Below are 15,898 nucleotides of genomic sequence, written 5' to 3'. Positions count from 1 at the left end.
TCTTTTTTCTGAATGTTTATCTTCTCCGAATCTATTATTTATATCTTATCTTTTCATCTTTTTCCCTTTTTCGGAAAATTTTTAAATTCTTTTCAAAAAATCAAACATCTATTCCAATCTCTATACATACAATGTTCCCGTTCCCTGTTTCTCCGAAAATTGAAAATTAGAGATCTATTCTTTTTTATTCCAATTTTTTTGTTCTGAAATTTTATACCCCCCTCTTCCACTAGACGTGCGTAATAGGAAATTCGAAACTTCGGATCACCCGAATTTCTAAATATGACGTCTGTCCGTGTGTTCTTATATCCGTATTTCTCTTTATCCTTTCTTGAAGTTCAAAAAACATTTTCCCCAATTTTCAGAAAAAGTGAAAGTGAATGAAAGTGGAGCGACCGTATAGTGGCATACCAGCCACTGCAAAATGTCTAGTCTGCGAGCATCCAGACGGAGGATCCGCTCATTTCGGTAGCACTTCATGTCTCGCGTGCGCCGCTTTCTTTCGGAGGACTGTCTCGTTGAATATTCAGTTTCAGTGCAAGAAGGATAAGGCTTGTATCATTTTTCATGGTGAGTATTTTCATTTGAAATAGATTTAGATGTGTTTAGAATGGCGAGAGCATTCAGAAAGTATAATCATGATGGGGTTTGGAGGATTTTGAATTTTGAAAAATTTTTGACCTACCTTTAAATTGAGCAATTCCTTTTTGGTGTCACATTTTCATAAATTGAAATTAACATTTTTGAATTCGGCTGGTCGAGAGCTTTCAAAAAAGTATAATCATGCCATATTTCCGTTTAAAATGGGTCCCACCACGAGATCTGTCCATTTAAATGTGCATGGGTAGGTCAAAAATAAAAGTGTTCAGAATATAAGCATGATTATACTTTTATGAAAGCTCTTGGCGAGCTGAATTCGAAAATCATAGTTTGAGAACAATTGGACCACTGTTTGAAAAATGACAGCCCAAAAAGTCGATCAAAAATCAAATTTCCTCAAATTTCAGAACTCCGAATGATCTGTCGAGCGTGTCGATTTGATAAATGTGTGAAAGCAGGAATGAGGAGGGAATGTGTTCAGAAGAGGAGGTCAAATAAGAAGATACCGAAGAAACATATGATGAGAGAAGATCAAATTAAGATGGAAATACCAGATGACTGTAAATTTGAATGTCCCGGCGATCAGACTGACGACAATTCACCGTTATCGATTGAAAAGAAGTCACCGCCCGGGTTAATGTCTGATAATAGTCCAGAGATGGTTGATTTTGTAAGTTTTTTTATTAGTTTTGGGGGAAAGTTGGAAAATTGACAAAAAAAGAAATGAAAAAAATGGTGGCCGAGTTTTGGCATTTTCTAGGCCACCGTGTGAAATTCTTCGATTTTGGTTTTGAATAAATTTCTGACAGTTGCAAAACAAAACTAGTGATCAAAAAAAGAAGGCAAAAATTGGTGACCGAATTTTTACATTTTCTAGGTCACGGTTTGAAACCGCATGGAAACAGAAAAAGTAGATTATGGCCTAGAAATCCAAATTTTTGAAAAACTAGTCCCTTTTCCAACCAAAAATTATCGATTATTTTCAGAAATTCGACCCGAGTGAGATGCCGTCAACGAGTGGTGGTTCAATGCAAAGATCTGAAAGAAGTGAGTTTTTTTTCAAGATGCAACCACGCTCCATCGGAATGCCAGATTCTCATTAGAGCACATTTGCAGCACCCAGTCGACAATCCATCGAATCGTCGAAAATCTTGTCGATGAACGGCGAGGAGCTTCTCAGGTTTTACGTGGATCAATTGAAGATGTCAATGGATCGAAGGAGGATGATATTCACGGAAACTGCGTTATTAGCTGTGATAGAGGATCGAGGCGATGTGGTAAGTGCATGGGGAATAATGCAAAAAAGAAAAAAAGATTTGAATGGGGGGGAAGGAATTGAACCCGGGTAGGTGGGGGTGACAGGCAAAAGTGTTACCAATGACACCACACAGGATACTGAGAATGAAGGTGGCGGGGGCATAGATAAAAGAGGGAGTGGTGGGAAGTTGGCGAGAGCCGGCCGGCGGTCGTTACTTTGGGAATTGGAGAACTAGTCCATCACTTTTACAGACTTTTATCAGTTTTTGGGATTAAAATTAAATATAAAAACAAAACTTTTACATAAAACTCTAGAATTTTAATTTCTCTATAATTCCAATAGAAGAAATCGTAAAATTTTCAAGTCCTTCCTCCCAAAAACCACGTGGAAGAGTTTTCCAAATTCCAATTTTCAGCCCTTCGACGCGCGGGAACCACCTCCGCACTCCCTGAAAAGACAATACGAATCACAGCGTTTCGACAACCTCCTGGCATTCGATTTCTGCAAATGTTGTCCCGGATTTGATCTACTCGCACAGATGGAGAAGGCGATATTCTATCGATCGTGTTCACTGGCTTACTGTCTTCTAGACATTGCGTGGATTACTGTACAAGCATATCAAGTGGAACTACCCGAACCAGTTGTAATGTATACGGATGGAAGTGTGTGTACGGTCAATGATATGTCGTATGGATGGGATGATGAGGAGGATATTTGTGCTCATGATAAGAAAAAGTAAGTTATTTGATGGCCTAGAAATCCAAAAGTTGGAAAACTAGTCCACGACATTTTTCGTAGAAATCTAATGCAAAACTTGAAATATTTTTTGATAAAGCAGTCAGAAATTAAATTTCAAAAAGTTCCTTGGAAACAAAAAGAAAATGTTTGCTAAAAATCCACGAAAAACTTAAAAATGTGTGAGGGACTGGTTTCCCAAATCATGATTTTCTAGGCCACCGACGTTTCTAGGTCACAATATTGTCACAAAATAAGAAAAAGAATAATTTCGACCAAAAAATTGAACAATCAACGAAAAATTGATGATGATGGCCTAGAAATCCAAAAGTTGAAAAACTAGTCCCCCGTTTTTTTTTGAAAATTTTGCTAAAAATGTCCAAATTTTTTGAAATTAATCTGTTGGAAAGTAGATTCTTAAGAGTTCCTTGAAAACATAAATTCAAAATTTTTGTTCTAAAATCGCAAAAAAGAATGAAAATGTGAGGGACTAGTTTCCCAAACTATGATTTTCTAGACCACCGACGTTTCCAGGTCACAATAAGTTCACAAACTGAAAAAATGACTAATTTCCACCAAAAACTTGAAAAGTCAAAGAAAAATTGATGATGGCCTAGAAATCCAAAAGTTGGAAAACTAGTTCCCGGTCTTTTTCTGAAAGTTTTGCTCAAAATTTTCAAAATTTTTGAAATTAATCTATTGGAAAGTTGGTTTTTAAGTGTTCCTTGGAAACATAAATTCAAAATTTTTGTTGTAAAATCGCAAAAAAGAATGAGAATGTGAGGGACTAGTTTTCCAAATCATGATTTTTTAGGCCATCTACTTTTTTTCTAAAGTTTAACTATTTTCACCGTTTCGAAACAGTTTTCTCACAAACACGATTCACTTATTTAAAAATTTTGCTGGCCTAGAAATTTCAAAAATTTCTCGGCCACCAAAATAATTCCAGCTATCCAAATCCAACTCTCTTATTTCAGATTATTCCTTGGATTCGTTCGTCGATTTAACGAAGCCATCTGTCGACCGATTCGGACGTTAAAACTGACTCACGTCGAGTTCGCAGCCCTCAAGGCACTTTGTATATGGAAGCTCGGTGAGTTTTCGAATTTAGAGTAAACACGCTCCACTGACAATTCATTTCGTGGCCTAAGAGTTTCCTAGGCCAGTCCACAACCATACCATTAAATCTCAGATTTTCCAGGTTACTGTGAGTTCACACCGAGTATGAAAGTGATTGGAAAAGAGCACGAGGAGGCGATCCTTCACGGACTGCACAATTATTATGAGGATTTGTATGAAGATTCGAATGAGATCAGTATGCGACTAGGCAATCTCATCCTACTTATGGGCACTGTTTTTGTGAGTTTTTTTTTTGAAAAAATTTGGAAAAAAAAAGGAATTTTAAAATAAAATACGCTCTATTGTGAAACAATGCTTTTTGAATTTTCTAATGCAGTAAACGCGCTCCAACGAACTTTTTCTAGTTTTGTAGACTTTCAAAACTTACAGAACGTCGTAAGTGCGCTCTAATGGCAAAACAGCTAAAATTTTACAAAAATCGAAAAAAAAAATCGAATTTTCAAATGTTGCAAACGCGCTATACTGAGAAATCAGCCATATTTTTTATTTTTGAAAATTTTGAACACCGAGAAAACGCAATTTTTATTAATTTTCACACTGAAAAAGTGAAAAAGCACTATTTATCACAAACTTACGGCAAAGTTTGAATTTTCTAGTGTTGCAAACGCGCTCTAAAGAAAAAAACACCGATTTCACTCGTTTTATGTTTTTTTTTCGCATTGCTAATGACACAACTCATGAATCAAAAAATCGCAAATACGCTCTAACGAAAAATCCTCAATTTCATCAGTTTTTCAAACTTTTGAGTGTTGCAATTGCGCACTATCGCAAAAATATAGATATTTACAATCTCAATAATATAAATTTGAAATTTCATCGTATTTTTTCTTGCAGGAAATGAATCAATTAATAATGGAAACCTACAAATCCGCTGAACTCTTCGCCCTATTCAAGTTAGATGCTCTCTCGAAATCCCTGTTGACACTCTAGTGAAAATTTCTTCTTTTTTACTCTTCAATTTGAACAATACTGATCACTTTTTATGGAAACAATCAACGAATCCGGGTTACTTTTATTTTGAAAATCTTCCTCTTTTTCTGTTTTGTTTTGTTATTTAAAATTTGCATTTTTTATGTGATATGTATGGAATGTGATGATGATAAAATCATTTTATTTACTTCTTTTATTGGCAAAAATGAAAACAAAAAATTTCGGCGACATGAGGAAGAGAGGGGCTTCGATCTCGGATGAAATATTAAAATTTGAAAAAAATTCAAAAATTTTCAAAAATTGCAACAATTCCATTTTCATACTTTCCGATTCAATTTTTTTCCTGCAATGTATGGTCAAAACAAACTTTCTAGACATTCGGTGTTTACCTAAGTTCCCGCGCTTAAATTAAGCCACGCCCTCTTTCCGTTGTCTGAAAAGATCGGGGAGTTCGACCAATATCATAGGCGAGATAACGGAAAGAGGGCGTGGCTTAATTTAAGCGCGGGAACTTAGGTAAACACCGAATGTCTAGAAAGTGTATTTCGACAGTACCTGGATAAAAACAACTAACACGAACACAATTTGTACCACTCAAAAATTTATTAAAATTAAAATATATAAAATGTGGAAGTTATAAATCGTTGGCGGATGGTAGAAGGGGTGAAGTCATCTTTGGTGGACCATTCGGTCTTCTGGGTGGAGAAGCCAGATCCTGTGCACCGCGAAAAAGTGCGCCGCCACAGTTGTGCGGCGGCCCCTTGGCCCAAAATGCATGACTTTTGTGGCCCCATCTGGAGGATGTCATCGAAAAAACAAAAGAAAGAAAGAAAAAGGAATGAGCAGTGGAAAACTGATGTATTGTATCCATTTGTTTGGGTAGAGGAGGAGAAGTCTGAAGTCGAAGCCGAATCAAATTGTGATTTGAATGAGTCTGAAAAAACTACTTTTATCTCTATCTTTTTTCTATCAACTTACTTCTGTTAATGTGTTGATGGCGGTTTAGATTGATGTGATGATGTTGGTGATGGTGTGGTGTGGTGTGATGGGGGGTGAGCATCTATGGGAAGATGCTCACGCACTCAACGGGGTACATGGAACCCGGGTTCCCCAATCAAGAAGACCATGCGGTCTTCAGGACGGCGAAGCCAGGTCCTGTGGACCGCGAAGAAATGTCTTGTCCCATTCCTTGGACGAAAACGATTCGATCGTATGGGTAGACGACCAAGAATCCTTTTTCTTCGAGGTCGTCTTGAATTGTTCGACCTCTCCCGAAAATCGACTCAGCCCTAAATAAAACACAAATTGACATTAAAAAAAAACACAACTCACGTCATCTCCCATAGTTTCAAAACTCCTTTATATTTCCTATTGTTGGTGGTGGTGCGCACTTTCAATGGCCCCCACCTGGCCATCACAGCGTTTATCTCCCTTATGGGGAGATTTCTCCAATTTGGAGTCTCATCCAAAAGGTCGTAGAGGGATGTCCACATTTTCTATAAAAAAAGAAAGAAAGAAAGAAAGAAATAATTTGAAAAAAGTAAAGAGTATGTTCGTAAATAGACAAAGGAGTTGGAAAAAAATCGTCTCTTTTATTGAGTCGCTCAACTAACGGAGAGCGGTTGAATATTGGCAACGATGTCTTATCTCGGTTTTGATCTCCATTTATACCCATGGTCTCGGATGTGTTCTTGGGAGGCGGAGCCTACCGCACCACCTTTTTGTTTGTAAAGGCCTCTTACATAACATCTTGTGTATCGTAAGTTTACACACCATTTGATCCCAATCCTTTACCGCCGTTTGATCCTCAATCCTTTCTCACACTTTGATCCTAACTCTATCCCGCCTGTGACGAAGGTATCCTTTGATGGCGATGCTCGCTCTCACTGAAATCCTCAAGACCAATCTCATAAACTCAAACTTGGGTAATTAAACCTTTTATTTTACAATAAATTAAAGCAAAAAGAAGTTAATAATATATAATGAGGAGGAGTAACAAAAAAATGGGGAAAATCTTAGAAAATAAAAGTATTGAAACTGTAAGAAAACAGAAAGAAGCCAGACTTCTTAGAGAGGAGTAACAGATTTCTTGAAACAATAAAAGTAATAAAAGCAATAATGCAATAATTACTCGCGGGGTAACAGACTTCTAGGAAGAAAACTATTGGATTTGACGACGTTTGATGCATGCGAGTTCGTGTTGGAAGAATTTGATACGACGTTGAATAAGGCGCGACAAATTGTGCAGAGATTGATGACCAGACCGTTGTCTCCATTTCCCATGATTGATGTGATGATGGTGGTGGAGTGGTGGGTGCGGAGAGGGTGAGCATCTATGGGAAGATGCTCACGCACTCTACAGGGTACATGGAACCCGGATTCCCCACCAAGAAGACCATGCGGTCTTCAGGGTGGCGAAGCCAGGTTCTGTGTACCTGGAAAAAGTGCGCCGCCACAGTTGTGCGGCGGCCCCTTGGCCCAAAATGCATGAAAGCACTGAAAGACAACAATTAGCTACGACTAAAAAATGTTAACTCACTTTTGTGGCCCCACCTAGAGGATGCCTCTGTGAGTGTGCACACCCCCTCCTCTGGCGGGCACCTCGATGGTGCGAGGGCCTAGATTTCGGAGAGCCTCGTTAATTTATCTCAAATCCCCATCACGCCACATTGGTGGGATGAGATTGAGCGCAATAGTGAGCTGCATGTCTAGAAAAAAATAGTGAGTAAAAGAAGACTGCAAGAAAAAGAAACTAAAAAAGAAAGGTCACGATTACCGAAACCTAGAAAAGACTAAAGACTTGGGAAACGATTGTCTCATCTCGTTTTTCCACTTCATTTCATTTTATAGGGTGGATCCTACTGTCAGTTGAGCTCTTGTTGCGACCCATCTTTCTCACAGACCACAGCAGGAAAACAAAGTGGTCATTATCCCTTGAAGTGGTACTTGTGCAACTATTTTAGGATAAAACGACCAAACAGTGTTTGGGAAGATTTTTATTGTCTTGAGACAACTGTACGATTCACTTACTTCTCACGGCTGACCTAAATTATCGGATCACTCGAACGTTGACCATCGGGGCGGGGGCATAGACGTTGCGGAGGCCGAGGGCCCGGAGCACCTCATTGAGGCGCTCCAAGTTGCTGTGGCACCAATTAGGCACCGCGGCTTCAAGCATATTTACGAGCTGCATATCTAGAAAAACAGAGTTTAGTAAGAGAAAAGAAAGTAAAAGATCAGCTAGATTAGCTACAAACTACTTGGGAAACGATGGCTCATCTCGTTTTTTGTTGACTAGCGACCCATTTCTCCCACAGACCACCACGGGCGATTTGGGACCCTCCTAATCCGCAAACAAAACGGTCATTATCTCTTACTTTTCGCGGCTGATCGGAATGGTCGAATTAGGGACCATTGGGGCGGGAACATAGACGTCGCGGGGGCCAATTAACCATTAATATACATTAATTCCGAGTCTCTCTGAAACAGAACTTATTTTTAGGGGATGAGGCCAGGTGACTTGTCTCTAAACACTTTTAAAGACGTAACTGTTCAAAAACTACAAATGTTTTATGTTAAACCTAAAAAGCGGGTCATGGCTTACCTTTTTTATAGACAGGAATACGGAAGGGCGGAGGAAACAATAATTCTCAAAGAATCAGGGAGAAGGGGACGACCAGCCATACAGTAGGCAGTCAGAGAGGAGGAATGAGATGGGAGATTGTCTCTGGCTTACGTCGAGTGAAAACATATCTGCGTACTCTGCGTATTGGCTTCTGGGAAGAGCGCGCACCACTTTTTAGGGTCATAGGCCTTGGAGTTTTCCCATGACCCAGGACGTCCTGGCGTTTATCATCAGATCTTGATTTTGAATTTTCTCAAAGCAAGGAATGCCGCCATCACAGTGGCGGTTGTAAATCAGAACAACCATATATTATAATTATTTATTATAGGGTGTACATCTGGAAGGTTCTCGTCTTTACATTTTTATTGTTCTGGGTCAATCAGAGGAGCGCGCACTACTTTTTAGGGTCATAGACAGGGTGTCTTGGGTTCTGGGAAAACTCCAAGGCCTATAACCTCAAAAAGTGGTGCGCGCTCTTCCCAGGAGGCAATACGCAGAGTACGCAGATATGTTTTCACTCGACGTAAGACAGAGACAATCTCCCATCTCATTATGTCTTCAAGACTGCCTACTGTATGGCTGGTCGCCCCCTTCTCCCTGATTCTTTTTGAATACTAGATTCCCAGTAGTAGGGTAGCATAATTTCAATGGATCGAAGCTGGCTCTGATAACCGTATTCGATGTGGATTCCCGGATGGTCTATCTATTCCGAGTAAACCACATGTCCTACGAGCAAATGCAATCCATTCGTCGTGAGATGAAAATCGTCGCGATTAACCAATAATCTCGGACGAAAGGTGTTGACGTTCGGAAAGGGGAATCTCTTCTCGGTAATGAGTGTGACAAAGAAAACATCCAACCACAGAACACGCCGTCCCTGAAGGATCACGTCAGGTTCATAACGGGCATGGAATTGTTGAAAACGGAGACAATGAGTGATTGGAACGCACCACGTCTGCGTGACGACCAGGTGTGGTATGCAGCGATGGATGCAGTGAGCCTCCACTATCTGAACTTTGGAGAAAGAGTTAACTGGAGTAGTGGTAAGTTCATAAAATATTCACTTTCCATGATATGAATAGAGAGTTTTTCAGACCAGCCTCATCGCGATTCAAACGAAAAAACGAGATGCCACCACAACCTATCAGCGAGGGTTTTTGGAACTGGAAAAGTGCTTCGAAGGGATCCTCGAGTATGCAGAGCCCATCTACTTCAAGCTGACTGCAGGAGCCATCAACTAGTCATTTGCATCTTTTTGTTTTGACAATAAATGTTTCCAAAAAAATTGTGAAAAAGCTCAAAGATTCGAACTGGCCGGCCGACCCGGAATTTTGCAAGTCTGAAAAACACATTTTGAAAAGTACAAAGCCGCCGTAAATCGACACGTTCCGCGCTGCAAGACCCACACTTTGCCTACCTCTGAAAAATTGTGAAAACGAAACATTTATTGATAAAAATCAGTGTATTACAAATTAAATACTCATAATTTTATAGTTTTAATCACTTTTTTGTCATCATGGTGCTGAAAACAGTCTGGAAATCCGCGAACCAGATGAAGTTGTCGCTGAAATTTATTTCTGGGTTACGGTAGCAGAGAAGTTGTGCAAACACCATCACGGCAGATTGCGGACTTTTGAAAAAATTATTTTTTATTTTATTTTTTTCCATTTTTTTTTAGTGGTTTTCTTCAATTTTTCCACTAAAAACCGCGAAAAATGAGCAAAAAATCATAAAAATTGTCCATAAACTTGCCTTTTTTCAAAGTTTCCTTCAATTTCGTCGTAAAATTTTCCGATTTTTTCTCCATTCCAATTAATGGTCCATCAGGTACACGCTCCTCTTCTGATCGTCTTCTCTCCACAATTTTAGATTTTTTTTTTTCCGTCGATTTTTCATTGCTTTTTCGCGAAAAATTATCAGTTTTTCTGGAATTTTTCGGTATTTTCACTTGTCGCCGTGCCAGTTGCGGTGGTCGTGTTGACACCGAATCATGTGATTTTTCTGAAATTTTTTGTTTGTTTTCCGTCTTAAAAAAGAGGAGAACTCACTCGCTTTCTCTTCACTAATAAGGGTGTTCACTTCGCGGTGTTCGAGCAAAAGAGCCAGTTGTTGGTCTTCGTATGTTCTGTAAATTTTTGCATTTTGTTGAAATTTTTTTCGGAAAATAATTTTTCATTTTTCGCAAAAAAAGTGGGAAAAACTTCAAGCATCGAGGTTTCGCACTTTTCTCTCGATAATAGCTTGAAAAATGAGATTTTAATTTTTTCTCGCTTTTCATGTTGAAAAAATCAGATTTTTCAATATTAATCAGCAAAAACTCCTCCTAAAACGTATAATAGATACAACTTTTCGATGTTTCTGTGGGAATTCCTTCTTTCGACATGTTTCCTAAATGCAAATTTTTACATTTCGTTGAAAATTTAATTTTTTAGTTAAAAATAATTTCGTACAAAAAATTTGGAAAAAAAACTGCGGTGATCGAGTTTTCCTCACTTTTCTCTTGATAAAATAACCTTTATTTAAGAAATTTAATTTTTTTTCTCGATTTTAGAGTTGAAGGCTCTTTTTTGAGAAAACTTATTTCAAACCGAAAAATTTAAATTTTCATGTTGGAAAGGCCCGATTTTCCCATATTAATCAGCAAAAACTGCTCCAAAAACCTAGAATAGAAGAAATTTTCATTTAAAAAAGGTGTTGTTTCAACACTTTCCCAAAATATTCAGCAGTTTTCAAGCCAATTTTCTCCAATTCTTCTCCCAAATTAATCTAAAAATGGGCATTCTCACCTCGCCGTCTCCACATCCGTCACTCTATCCAAAAACCTCTGATTTTCGTTCAACCTCTCATTTATCTCATGTCTTCGTCGACGTAATCGTGTCAGAACATCTTCGCCACGTGGGAAATAACTAGAAGACGTTGGAGTAGAGGGTGTCTGGAACATTTCAGAAGGTTTTGAAAATTTTTTTTTTTCAAACTTTCAGTGCTTTTCAGCTCCAAAATGTCACGAACAGTACATTCACTACGCTGCTAAGTAGCCATAAATAAACTAATTTTCTAGATTCTCAGTCCTTTTAGACCTCCAAAACACCATAGTATCAATTCCTAGTCTCCATCCACTATGTAAATATTTTTATGTATTTTCACTCCTCTCCCAGCGTGCCAAAAAAGCAATAATAATAAAAAAGACCAACGTTATCGTAGAGCAGTTCATTGATCGTCGCCGACACGTCTCCGTCGTATTTTCGTAGAACATACTCGATGTGGGCGGGGCTTACGTTCGGGAACATTTGCTGGAAGTCTCGCATCGCCTGGAAAATGAATGAGATTTGGGATTTTAGCGGATTCTTTGCATATGGCATTTCGGATTTTAATCTCATGATGGTGGCCACAAATACTAAATGACATCGTTGAAAGTAGTTCAGTCCATTTTTTTTTCTTATTTCCTTGGTCAGAGAGTTTTTTCCGCAGAAGTTTGTCTCACGTAACAATGTCTTACAGTAGACTAGGGAAGGTCATGGAGTCAGTTTGGAGTTACGGGCCGTATCCTATATCATTGGAAAGCTGAGAAAAGGCTGATTCTAAATATATATTCAATTTTTGCCCTCGAGGCCTGGTATTTGAGAGAAACAAGGTTAAAGTTCAGAAAAATTATACCTTTCTGACACGCGAAAATTGCAATAAAAAATCAAACAATTTTTCGAGTGTCAAAAATGTAATAGTTTGGCTTTTTTGAACTTTAACATTGTTTTTCTCGAATGCCCGAGCTCGAGGGCAAAAACGGAATATATATTTGGAATCAGCACTTTCTCGGTTTTTCAATGATATAGGTCATATCCCATGGCTCCAAACTGACTCCATGACCTTCCCAAGTAAGACGAAGTTTATATTTTTCTAGTTAAAATAGCTTAAAATTCTGACTAGTATATTACCATGTCTCTGCTTTTCTGTCAGCAGTATAGTTGTCAGATCAATTTCTAGCCCCTTTTCTAGACTTTACCGAGACTCACCCTATCGAAATCCAGTAATTCCTCTTCCACATCTGGTCCTCCTTGGGCTACTGTATCCGAATAATAGCCTTGAGCAGTCATCTCTGCACTTTCGAGCAACCTGAAGTCGAGAAGCTGCTAAAAAGTAAAATTTTGTCAAAAAATAAGGGCGACGAGAGAAGAATAGGAATGACGCATCACTCTCCTCCCCTCGATGCTTCACTGTTTTTGGAACGTGCAAATATTACACATTTTGGGTTGTCTGTTGTGGGTGGGAGGCGGTCAGACAGAAAGAAGAGAATGAGACATAGAGGAGAAAGAGGTGATAGTGCTATCAATGGTTGGGAAAGTAGGTTGGAAAAGAGCTGAAAATCTGGAAATTTTGATCCCGAAACCCGAAAACTACAGTATTACTGTGCCTTTTGCAATTTCGCCGCACAGTTTGTTTAACAACTGTGCGGTAGAACGGCAAGACCAATTCAATAAGCCATATATTTGATTTTTGCTCACTCTCTGACATTCCAGTTGAAGGAAACCTCTCAAAATGGGCGAAAACACAAAGAAAAAGGCTTCAACAGGAAGGAAATAGAATAAGATTTGTGGCAATTATTCGTATTTTTGATGAGGCTAATTAGATGATGAGAAGAGGAAAAAGAGTCGTATGCAGTCATTCACAAATAGTTTGATGGAGAGTTGTATTCGGCAGTTTCTCTTTAGTTTGTGGGAAAGTTGCTGTACACTTGTTTTCCGTTGCACTAGGTTAGTTGGGTTTCCATCGTTTTGGAGTTCTCGGAAAAGGGGCACGGTTTGTCAGTAAACCATGCCGCACTGTTGCGAAAATGGGCGTGGTCTAACCATATGATTATGGATGCATTAGTTGAGTCTATCGTAAAGAAAGTAAGACTTGAATTCGGAGTTCAGTAACGATACCTAACTGAATCGATAGACAATTGAATTCTGATGGGAAATCAGTTTTCAAAAGTTGCTGAGTGACCTTCAGAATTCATATTCTGGTCTAAAAATCCATACATGAGATTTACTCCATTTTCCACCCAATTGGCAAAACACAGCTAAATTTTGGTGGAAAATCGAGTGAATCATTTGTATTAAATTTGGATTTTCAGACCAGAATAACTGAATTCTGGACGCCACTCAGCAATTTTTGAAAACTGATTTCCCATCAGAATTCAATTGTCTATCGATTCTGCTAGGTCTCGTTGCTGAACTCCAAAGTCAGTCCTGACCATTCTCTAGTTAGTTTATCAGCAAAGTTTTTTGTGGCCTAGAAAACCAAGCACTATAAAATCTAGTCCCTCAGCCGTAGCTTCGTTAAAGTAGAGGGAACTCAGAATGGAAGCTACCAACAGTTTTCCAAGTCATGAGAAAACTGCGGCACGGTTCATCAATAAACTGCGCGCCAGAGATTTTCTAGCCCACGAAATACTAGAGATTTTTTTGAAATTCAAATACTCATCCCATTCCCGCTCTTTTTTGTTCAAATTCAGTAATCCTCCCTCCCTCAAAAACCTCCTATAATTTCCAGCATCACCATGATGCCCACTCGCCCCGCCTACCAACATCACCACTACTCGACCGGAAGCAACGGTCACCAACAAGCGATACAACAACAATCGGCACCAGGAGGACTGACGTATCGGTCGACGAATACGACTAGTCAACAGATGATGGGACAGAGATACGGAGTGGCAAACTATAAGCCTCATCGGAAGGTAATTAAAAACTACAAAGAGAGAGAAAAATAAACAAAAATATTTATGGGGCAGGTTGAAAATGGTTAAAAAAGTGGTTTTTGTGGAAAAAACGACAAAAATCGCAGAGAATAGAGTTGGATACCAAGAAAGATAAGAAAATTGCATATCTGGCGCACCTGCAGGCGCGTTTTTGGCTTTAGTCTGATAATTTTCCAGTTGGCGGCGCATGGCGTGCCTTTGACGCTTTTTACATCAGGATGACTAGATGCAGTTATAGTAGTCTCTGGTGAACAATCGACTGTCTGGCGTACCTTTAGCGCGATTTAGCGCTGTAAGCTTGAAATTCTCGAAGTTTGAGTTTCTGGCGTGTCTTTGACGCTTTTTGCTCTAAAAATGCGGGCATCTGGACATCTATATGTAGAGATAGAGTTGTAGTTATTGAGAATTTAACCGTGTGGCGCACCTTGAGCGCGTTTCTGACCACAAGAACTCACTGTATAAATTTGGAGGTCTGGCGCACCTTTGGCGCGCTTTCGATTTTAAAAACCGATTTTAGAAGGCGAAAATCCAAAAATGCAAACCAACAAAGCGACAGAACTAGAAAATTGACTGAAAATTTTGCAACCAAATAACCAAATCAAAACCCAAACCCCTCATATCATATCAAATCATCACTCGACACCCCCCACTGACGTCACAATAGAACACACAAAAATTAAGCGGCTGATTTTGTCAAATTGTCCCTCCTCCCCCTTCCATTATCGGTGAAAAAGTGACAGGAGTACAAAAGCAACTCGGGAGTTGTACTTTTATGAGCCTATTAACTCGAGAAATTGTGGCGATGGAGGAGGAGAGTGAAAGGCTACTACTCTCTACCGTCATGAGGAGATGGAAAGTACTTTTGAAAATTAGTGGGGAAATGGAATGACTTTTTGATGGAATCGGGAAGTTTTAATTGTGTTGGTGGACAGACTGACGTGCACAAAGGTAGACTGTAAGCGGGTGGGTTAATGCAGTTTTGACAGTTACATTCCTGTTTTAAGCTGAAAAAGTCAAGTTTGAGATTTGATTGACGTTCTACTGGGGTCTTAATTCTGTCTGAAATTCGAGTACACACAAGTTCTTAAGTAAGAAGCTCAACAAGTCTATTAGCTCTGCACAGTTCTTACAACTGACGTGCTAATACAGTCTGACTTAACTGACGGACATTGACATCTCATAATGCAAGCAGTAGAACGTTGATTTCTAAGCTTGGGTTTCCAGGCTATAGCTACAGTAATTTGGCTAGCAAGATCTTGACATTTAAAAGCAGATGACTCTGCCCAAAGGCTAGATCTAAAAGGTAATGGCCGTCTTACTTCCTGAATTTCTAGTTTGTCAAGATCAAAGGACCTGAAAGTGACATACGGCTTATCTCACACTTTTCTCTGAAAAACTCTGATTTACGACGTGAGAATCTTACAGTCATAACGTATGACGTAAAATTAGACCTCCTAGATGATGAGCTATAAACGCTTAATTTCAGCCAGATCTAATTATGAGATGAGATGGTCCCCGTTTTTTGGTGGATAAGATCTAAATTCAGGTAATCTGTCTAACCTACAGTAACCTTCTCACTGTGAAGGATCCACTTCGCTGGATTCACCAGCTTCTCAGCAGTCGGTAGGTCTATATAACTGGCTAAGATATGGCGCACACTAAAGTTTACTTGTTATCGAGAAATTCGTAAACAAAAATCAAGAATCCCCGTTCTTTTCGACCAGAAGTTCTCGTCGATCACAAAATGTCTGTCCTTCAAAAAGTCGTACAGAATTTAATTAGCATTTTCCTCCTTCTTCGGGAATTCACAATCAGATGATACTGTCTACTCGTTAAATTAATTGAATTGCCTCTCCTTGGTCACCATCAGTTT

At 39.1% G+C, this 15,898-nt stretch overlaps 5 protein-coding genes across 5 annotated transcripts; 3 read left to right on the top strand and 2 right to left on the bottom strand.

The window, feature by feature from the left end:
• Positions 1-380: 380 nt before the first annotated feature.
• Positions 381-4,663, top strand: GCK72_009206 (uncharacterized protein; the record flags this gene model as incomplete). The annotated part of the gene is made up of 8 exons (XM_003095781.2): positions 381-570; positions 1,008-1,270; positions 1,587-1,647; positions 1,717-1,877; positions 2,274-2,593; positions 3,571-3,686; positions 3,795-3,952; positions 4,568-4,663. The coding sequence occupies 8 exons, from the start codon at positions 381-383 to the stop codon at positions 4,661-4,663; spliced, it is 1,365 nt and encodes a 454-aa protein (XP_003095829.2).
• A 1,114-nt stretch (positions 4,664-5,777) lies between these two features.
• GCK72_009205 (uncharacterized protein) lies at positions 5,778-6,156 on the bottom strand (the record flags this gene model as incomplete). The annotated part of the gene is made up of 2 exons (XM_053727262.1): positions 5,778-5,952; positions 5,996-6,156. 2 exons carry the CDS (start codon positions 6,154-6,156, stop codon positions 5,778-5,780), a joined length of 336 nt encoding a protein of 111 aa, XP_053586839.1.
• Positions 6,157-8,991: 2,835 nt separating this feature from the next.
• Positions 8,992-12,376, bottom strand: GCK72_009203 (uncharacterized protein; the record flags this gene model as incomplete). Its single annotated transcript, XM_053727260.1, has 5 exons — positions 8,992-9,320; positions 10,337-10,413; positions 11,075-11,220; positions 11,480-11,596; positions 12,296-12,376. 5 exons carry the CDS (start codon positions 12,374-12,376, stop codon positions 8,992-8,994), a joined length of 750 nt encoding a protein of 249 aa, XP_053586837.1.
• GCK72_009204 (uncharacterized protein) lies at positions 9,196-9,529 on the top strand (the record flags this gene model as incomplete). Its single annotated transcript, XM_053727261.1, has 2 exons — positions 9,196-9,282; positions 9,383-9,529. The coding sequence occupies 2 exons, from the start codon at positions 9,196-9,198 to the stop codon at positions 9,527-9,529; spliced, it is 234 nt and encodes a 77-aa protein (XP_053586838.1).
• A 1,448-nt stretch (positions 12,377-13,824) lies between the features above and the next one.
• On the top strand, positions 13,825-14,037 carry GCK72_009202 (uncharacterized protein; the record flags this gene model as incomplete). Its single annotated transcript, XM_053727259.1, has 1 exon — positions 13,825-14,037. One exon carries the CDS (start codon positions 13,825-13,827, stop codon positions 14,035-14,037), a length of 213 nt encoding a protein of 70 aa, XP_053586836.1.
• Positions 14,038-15,898: the final 1,861 nt, after the last annotated feature.

This window comes from Caenorhabditis remanei, chromosome III (assembly GCF_010183535.1).
Source record: "Caenorhabditis remanei strain PX506 chromosome III, whole genome shotgun sequence".
Taxonomy (NCBI): domain Eukaryota; kingdom Metazoa; phylum Nematoda; class Chromadorea; order Rhabditida; family Rhabditidae; genus Caenorhabditis; species Caenorhabditis remanei.
Note: the sequence above shows the minus strand (reverse complement) of the source record. Positions and strands in the feature narration are given on the sequence as shown.